At 39.0% G+C, this 8206-nt stretch overlaps 1 protein-coding gene across 1 annotated transcript; it reads right to left on the bottom strand.

The window, feature by feature from the left end:
- Positions 1 to 2989: 2989 nt before the first annotated feature.
- On the bottom strand, positions 2990 to 5732 carry LOC148017098 (heavy metal-associated isoprenylated plant protein 4-like). Its single transcript, XM_087662493.1, has 5 exons — positions 5474 to 5732; positions 5197 to 5302; positions 4899 to 5074; positions 4475 to 4571; positions 2990 to 4023 (listed from the first exon to the last, which is right to left on the bottom strand). The coding sequence occupies exons 1-5, from the start codon at positions 5480 to 5482 to the stop codon at positions 3470 to 3472; spliced, it is 942 nt and encodes a 313-aa protein (XP_087518619.1). The 5' UTR covers positions 5483 to 5732; the 3' UTR covers positions 2990 to 3469.
- Positions 5733 to 8206: the final 2474 nt, after the last annotated feature.

Genomic DNA, 8206 nt, shown 5'->3' with positions numbered 1-8206 from the left:
TATTGGGCCTAGAGTCCCTTTTCTATAACTATTGTGTGGGGTTCATGCCCTTTTTTTGTTAATGTTGTATAGGGTTCCTTAAGCTTAGTGGTGGTCTCTTTGGAATGTGTAAACATCATTTTTTTTGTACCTCTACTTAATGCAAGCTTTGTGGCAATGTTATGACCAAATTGTTAGCATTGGCCGTAAGGACATGCATGCTATTGTAATGGTAGGGGGATGGGATGTAGCATGTGCTTGAGGGGGGAATTATCCCTAGCTAAGTAATACTTAGTTGGTTTTTTAGTTTCATTTTCTCTTTTTAAGAGCTTGACTATTTCCCTTATCAATTATTAAAATGAGCACACGACAAAATGAAAAGTTGGCACCATGGAATGTGCCTTGCTTGAGCAAAAGATGTGGGCTCTTGATTTTTACTTCATGTGACACAACTCTACACACATATATCTCAAAAGAGAAAAAGAAGTCTAATTTCGTCAAAACACTATGTTAGGGTTTTTTGACATGGGTCATAAGAAGCTTTGGACAAACTCCCACTATAATTCCCACAATGTGAATTTCGGCAATATCATGAGCTTTTTGCGAGGGAGGGCCCACATACCTAGCCCCACACACCCACACACACACACACACACGTGCGTGCGCGCACACATAGAGTGCGGTTGCCTGCCCCTGAACCGCACCCCCTAGTTAGGTATGCAATGCCTTGGAAGAGTAGGAAGCTCATGATGTTGGAACACTCTAGGGAAAAACAAGGGAGAAGAGTCCCTTCTCCCACATGGGGAAATGTCTAAGATTACTTGTGGGTTGGCTTCAAAGGTACACGAGTAACATCAAACCCAAAGGGCACGCCAAGGCCTAGAGCCTAGAGGATCTCTGAGGATCTAGCACAAGGCACACTACTATCATCATCATCATCATCATCATCATCATCACCATCAACCATCAATCATAGCAATAGTGAACGGGCATTGAAACTGTGCTTCTGATTGCTAGTACGTGGGATTTGTAACGTCGGCGCCCTTTTCTTCCCTGCTTCCTTTGCGTGTGAGAATTGCCCAGCCCTGCCGCAGATTCCCTTCGTTGTAGCAGCTCGATTGCATATCCCTCCCCCATCACCCAGAAACAGAAATATACTTGTCAATCTCTTGACGAGACTGCATTTTTACCCATCATCTGTATTTGCAAATTATTGGAGATTTGTTTTCCTTTTTGATATTGATTATCTATTTTGTCCCTAATCTTATTCCGATTTATCTACATCACTTGCAAAATAATTGGGAATTTGTTTTCCTATTTAATGATGCTGATTACTGTATCTTGTGTCTAATTATCTGTAACACTTGCAAATTATTGGGGATTTGCTTTCCTATTTGATTCTGATCATTTTCACGCGCAAATTATTAGGAATTTTGTTATTTCGTATATGGCTTCCATTGTCTACACTCGCACCTTACTGCATTTGTATTCCTCTGTATATGGTTATGCACACAGTGAGAGCCTGAAGATTCCAAGCCCCAGACCATTCTCTGATACACCCTAGGGTTAACACATGAATCAGTGGTCCTATTTAATCCACTTATGAAGCACCAGCCCTTCAAAAAAAACAGGGTTTTGTAACATTATTATGAGTACAAAATTCAAAGTATGTCTGGTAAGATTTATACAATTTTGTTGGATTATGTACTTCTTAATCCTCATGAAGGATCTATCCATTGAGCTGTAGCATGATAGGTTATGTTTTGCTGGGCACGTGGAGAGTGTGTCCTGGTGTCTTAAGACATTACTTTTTGGTACCACCTATTCATGCTTTAACCCTTTTACTTGACTAGCACACCAGTCACTATTATGTGGCAAATCAATGGAATAAAATTCCACAATAAATCCAATAATCAAATCCACTTATATTCAATGAAAATTTATTGAATCCACTTATTTCCAAAGAAAATATAACTAGATTAATTATCAGAACATATGGCCCTTAACCCCACATGCCTACACTCACTTCATGCACAACATTATGAGCTCATCCTGCGTGCAGTTGGACTGCTGCCGCCTTGACGCCAATCGCTCTGCGATGGGTACAAGACCATGATGATACTGTATCATCATTGTAGGCCTCTACCATGTATCATCATTCTGGAGACACATACAGACAATTTGAGTTAGATATTCTAAACCAGTTTAGAGATCATAAGGTATCATTCCAATTGTAAGCATATAATATCATATATCATCATTGTGGAGACACATACAAATCATTTCAGTTACAAATTGTAACCAGTTCTTGGATTCCAAAGAAAAGGATTTGTCTCAACAATCTGCCATTATCCTCAACCCCAAATCCTTGCTAGCTGTAGCATTTTCCATCCATCTTGACAGTAAACATGTTCTCACTGTCTGGACAAGCTTCAATCATACACGGAGGAATGCTCTCTAATACAAGCTTCACAAATTTAAATAAGGTTGGGCAGGAAATTGCACTAAGTCGGGATCAAAATGCTTTAGCAAACCTAAGTAGAGCATAAAAGGGTTGTGAAGTTACTTTATCCTGGCAAGATGCTTTGATATCTGAGATGAACCATTCCTTGCTGGCAAAACCTGGTGAATTTTAAGATGGGGATGGGATGTGCATTGATTTGAAGCCTTCAGATATTATTCATTGGCAGCAGAGTTCTTGTGGGCAAGGCCAATGCAGGCTCAAACAAAATGTAATTCTGACAAATATATGGTTTGTGTAATATTGTTAACATCATGAAACATATTTTGTGAATTTGTTGCAGTTGCAGTATCATTCATTGGCAGCAGAGCTCTGATTAGCAAGATCACTGAAGGCTCAAACAAAATGTGTTTTGACATAGACATGATTGCGTAATATCGTTAAGATCAAATTTGAACAGAGATTGCATATTTATTGTAGTTCAATATCAATCAGAACAGAAACAGATTTGCAAAAGCAGATCCTTGAATTCCAGTAACCCAAAGGCTGTTAAGAAGGGAAACCATCCAGTTCTATTTCATTCTCTCATAATAATACAGAGCAAGAGGTATTATGGGTCCCAAATAGAAATAGCCACAAAGGAAAAAAATCACAGCAGTGCCTTTATATACAATTGTAGGGCTTTTGCCTTGCACCCTATCATCTTTGAAGATGCTTACAATAAGGCTGGCCTTGGTAGACTTGTCTATACTCCACCAAAAGATGCACAGATGCCGTCTCAGCAGAGGAAGGAAGATCATCACCTCGGTTCTAAAAGGCGGTGATGGACAAAAAGCCAAGCACAGACAAGCTTGTCAGCTAGTGCTCCACTCATGAGAGGTAGTTCTGATGTCCAGCAATGCATGATGTGCCTTCTGATTTTGATTTGTCCCTTCGGGAACATGCATAGATGATAGCACATATCCCTCATCAAAAAATGTGTCTGGTAATTTAGAGTGTATATCTGTTGGGGCTTCCAGACTGATAAGTCTACATGACAGAGCAGGCATTGGGGTTCTCATCACTGAACAACTGTGGCGGATACACATACTCGGGAACGCTCCGATACGGGATGTACTCGTACTTCTTGATCTCAACCTTTGCCTCCTCCTCAGCAGCAGCTGCTGCAGGAGCCTCTTCCTTCTTCTCTTCAGCTGCCTTCTCTTCTTTCTTCGCTTCGTCCTTCTTCTCTTCCTCTTTCTTCTCCTCAGCTGGTGCTTCTTCCTTCTTCTCCTCGGCGGGTTTTTCCTCTTCTTTCTTCTCTTCGGCAGGCTTCTCCTCTTCCTTCTTCTCTTCAGCTGGCTTCTCCTCCTCCTTCTTCTCCTCTTCCTTCTTCTCCTCCGCTGGCTTTTCCTCTTTGCTCTCTTCCTTCTCTGGTTTTTTATCTTCTTTCTTCTCCTCTGGGGGCGGTGGTGGTGGTGGCACAATCTCACAATGCTTCCCAGATTTCCTCTTCACCCGATCGCATGCCTTCTTGGGATCAATATTTCTACCCTTAACAGTGACAATACCATTGCCCACATCCACAGAAACCTCTGTGACCCCTGCTAAAGCCAGCAACTTCCTTCATTAAAAGAGAAAACTTGACAGTGTTATCACACCAATTCTACAACAGAAAGTCCATGATTCAGTTCCTAAATCCATGCACCAACCCAGAAAAGACAGTTCAGATAAATTTATGTTTGTTGAGTAAACCAGCCAATCCATTCAATTCACCACTTTAGATGGTAGCAAATGATGAAAATAATCCAAAGGAGGTAACAAGCAAATTCTGAACCTGATTAGTTCAATCAAAAACCAAGAATGTTTCAGCATCTACATGCGAGAGATCAGGGCAGTAGCACGCATACTATGTCAAAAAGAAACATGGCACATCATTTACCCCTCAAAAGCAATCCCTAGCAGCTTGTATTGTTTCCGAAATGGATATTTATGAGCATGTATATTTCCAACACAAAACCAGGTATTGTGAAGAAAGCAGAGAGCAATAGCTACCTGACATTTTCTCCAGGCTCTTCTTTATTTGCTTGGCACAAGCCGCACAATGCATGTTCACTTTCAATACCACAGTAATCTCAGGATCAGGAGGAGGCTGCAAAGCCAGACACAAAAAACTGAGAATCTGATGCCACAAAAAAACCAGTGGGGAAATTCTTCCATTCCATCACTAAATCAACTGAAAATTTGGATCTGATAAGAGCTGGCCACATGCATGTGATCAGTACATCAAGCAACATGTCCGCAAAGCAGTGCAAATAGTTTCAAAAAACAAAATCAGAGGTATTGGATCTAAATTTCCAAATTTTTCAAAAAAAAAAATCATAGGTAGTCTCAAAATAAGCTGGCTAATTACTAAGATCAGTACATTGAAGTCCAATATGTAATCGATTAGCAGAGACAGCTAAGATGGCTGTACTACCTCATCTTTTTTAGGTTCTTCCTTCTTCTGTTCATCTACCTTCTTCAAGTCTGGGTACAAGAGGATAGTCCTCTTGCCACTCTTTTTCTTCACAGTCTCATAAACTTTCCTTGCATCTAGCTTTCCTTTGACAGTCACCTTCTGCTCCTTCATATCCACCTCAATTTTCTCCAGTCCTGTTTTGACAACCCCAATTCCAAGCAGTCCAAACATCAGGTCACCTCCTTTGAGTGAGTGAGTGAGTGTGTGTGTGTGTGTGTGACACATATAGACAGAGAATTCAGGGCATCTATCTTGCCTGGAAAGCACTTCAAGGCCCTCCTCACTTTGTCTTTGCACCCCTCACAATGCATGTCCACTTGCAGCACAATCTTGTCTTCATCCTTCTTCTCTTTCTTTTCCTCCTGTCAGTATTTTGTTGAATGCAACAGCAGCCCAGCCACCCACCCAAAATAGCAAAATTAATGCAAGATCATATAAGCAGAGAACTTCAAAATGGGAATTAGCAATGGTCTTAGCAGTAAAGAGCAAGTGCAGTGGCAATGTATCAAACTTGAGCAGCTTGTACAACTTACGTCGGGCATTGTAGTGGATGATGAATTGAAGGGATGATCAAAGATGGGATTGTGAGAGTGTTAGAATGCTCAAGACTGGGAGATTAGCTGTCAGGATGAGGGCAAATGCTTGGAATTGATCACAAATGCAAATGCAGCTTGAGAGAGAGAGAGAGATGATATGATAACAATATAGCTATGAGGATGGAGAGGAGACAAGGAACTATAAGGAAGTTAAAGAGGTGAAAGAACAATGTCCTAGAACCTTATATTGAGAGAGAGAAAGCATATAAATATTTTTATCCACCCAACCATCACTTTACTCCTAACCCCTACCATCACAGCATTAAATAAACAACACACCTTGCATCATTCCTCTATTACTATGTTGTCATCAATTAATTTGGTCATCACTTTACCCAAAACCCTACCATTTTAGCAATAAATAAGCAACATTACATGCATTGTTTCCTCTATTACTATGCTGTGATCAATTACTCTAGTTCCCTATTAAATAATACTCTAACTATATCCTTTGTTAAGGTCTTAGAGATATGTGCTTTTCCATATGCAATTAAAGGTGTCCTTTCTTTGGCAATGCCACACCAAAAAAGGTTTTAATTAGGCACCAAAACTCAACTTTAAGGGACCTTATTAAGTGTGCTGCGTGGCAAATCAACGGCTGGGACACAAGCAGAAATTGTGTGCGAGGTCATTAGGTATGGCTGCGTGGCAAATCCATGTGTAGAGTCGTGACTTATCCACACTTTGTTGGTGCATCATGCTTTTTTGAAAGGGCCTTTCCCCTTACTTTATTCAAGGGTTTTTTAAATTGAATTGTGCCTTATCTGAGCAGGTCTCCCATTCTCTAAGTCATTTCACCCTTATCCTGTTTCTTTACAAAAAGTTAGAGGCCCATTTTCTCCATATGGCTCTAATTTTCCAATAATGTCACCATCATATCTTTTACATCCATATTATTTGTGAAGAGACAATGCGCAAATGTATAAACCTCCAATTTTATGCACCATCAATAATGTAAAACCTAATCTGAGCAACCTAATCCACAATAGATCACTGGCACATGTAGGTGGAAGTCTTCTACTTAAACATAGATTTTGAGTAGAATTGGCAATTTCAACAAACCCAATGACATTCAAGTTCAAACTATTAATCGATGTGCATTCTTCACCGAAATTTTTTTGGAAAGTGATTATAAAAACTCGGATTAAAACTTTGCAGGTTTTTTGAAAGCATTCATTGGCATTTCACAAAAATGATAATTGAAAGTGGGCTTATTTTTATGAATATTGAAACCTCCCCTTGAAAATCTGGAGGTTTCTTTCCCCAATTTGTGTAATACACTTGACATTAAACCTTACTTTTTTTCGTACCCTCCAGCCCACGCACAAACCTAGTGCTCCTCTTAAATGAAGCACAACATGTTACCAGGTACTAACATAGTCTAACTAGCTAAAGTCTACACAAATTAAAGGCTTCCTTTATGTGGATTAACGTAAGAATGCAACCCTCATTGACAAACATTGTAAAAGGTCTAATGGATACCAACTTTCTAAGAATCAAGGACACCACTTTTTGAAAGAAAATCACATGTTTTCAAGAGAATAGTGGTACTACAATTTGAGGCTACAATTGAGGTAACTAAGTGGACTCACCACCAACATATTTTCCATGTCAGCAATGGTTACCTCAGACTCATGTTTGTAAGTATACATGTATTCAAATGTGTAAGCCAAGCTCTTACAATGTACATCTTAATTATTCTATTTACATGATTGACAGTGTGAATTTGAGAATCTTTAACAAAAATACTATATCCTATACCCATCCTATAATTGCAATTTTTTAGTGGTTAATCGAGTTTTGAAAGCTTGGATGACACTATGGTACAACACCTTCGAGTGAAATCTGATTGTTACTCATCAATAAATTTTGCTGAAAAGCATTAACTAGTGCATTATTAAAAAGAAGTGTTGAAAGCTATAAAGATTGGATTTTCCTCTATAGCATATTTTCCTATGTGCTTCCCCTTTTTTGTGTTTCTCCTTTATCAAAATGTAGTGCTTGAGTTCAATAATAGAAAATCTAGCTCTACTTTAGATTGAAAGCAAGGTTCATGAATTATCATGGTATGTGGAAGAAACCCAATTGATTAGGTATCCTAAGTGCGTGTGTGACTATATAGTGATCGATATCTAGCTAGGTAGTACATTGGAAATCAATTTGCCAACGTGCAAAGCAACAATCCACTATATGGATGATAAGCGGCCTTGACCCATCAAATAATAACCTTTGCAGTAGTGAGGCAATTATAACACACTTTAAAAAAAAGATATGGGAACACTCGTATAATGTCTCAACATGGCCTAAGTGAGATGGCTTTGTCCTAAATTTTGACCAAATAGTTGTAGAAGCATGCACTTTAGTCTACATATAATGAAATTAGATTGACAAGGTTTAGCAACAACCATAATATGAGTAAATGGCTCAAGGGTTCACAACATCTAAACCCTCTATATCACATGCACTCACGACCTATTTAAAAAAACCTTATCTGTGAATTTTTTTTAAATAAATCACACTTCTTTTTTATTTATTCTATAAATAACCCCTTTATATGGCACCCTTTTATATGTAAACAATATTTGACAAAGGTATTTTAAAAACCCCTTTATTTTGAATCCATGTGATACACTTACATATTTATGAGCAACCCACGCACGCCGCCCCCCC

The sequence above is a fragment of the Lygodium microphyllum genome, chromosome 22, assembly GCF_053477565.2.
Source record: "Lygodium microphyllum isolate KBCC chromosome 22, Lygodium_microphyllum_v1.1.10, whole genome shotgun sequence".
Lineage (NCBI taxonomy): Eukaryota > Viridiplantae > Streptophyta > Polypodiopsida > Schizaeales > Lygodiaceae > Lygodium > Lygodium microphyllum.
The sequence above is the reverse complement of the archived record's forward strand: the minus strand, read 5'-3'. Positions and strand labels throughout refer to the sequence as shown.

Excerpts from the sequence above, each read along its gene's own strand:
- LOC148017098 (XM_087662493.1), bottom strand. Across the intron at positions 5,075-5,196 it reads GGCCTTGAAGTGCTTTCCAG|GACTGGAGAAAATTGAGGTG; the intron begins GCAAGATAGATG and ends TTGTCAAAACAG. Across the intron at positions 4,024-4,474 it reads GAGCCTGGAGAAAATGTCAG|GGGTCACAGAGGTTTCTGTG; the intron begins GTAGCTATTGCT and ends TGGCTTTAGCAG.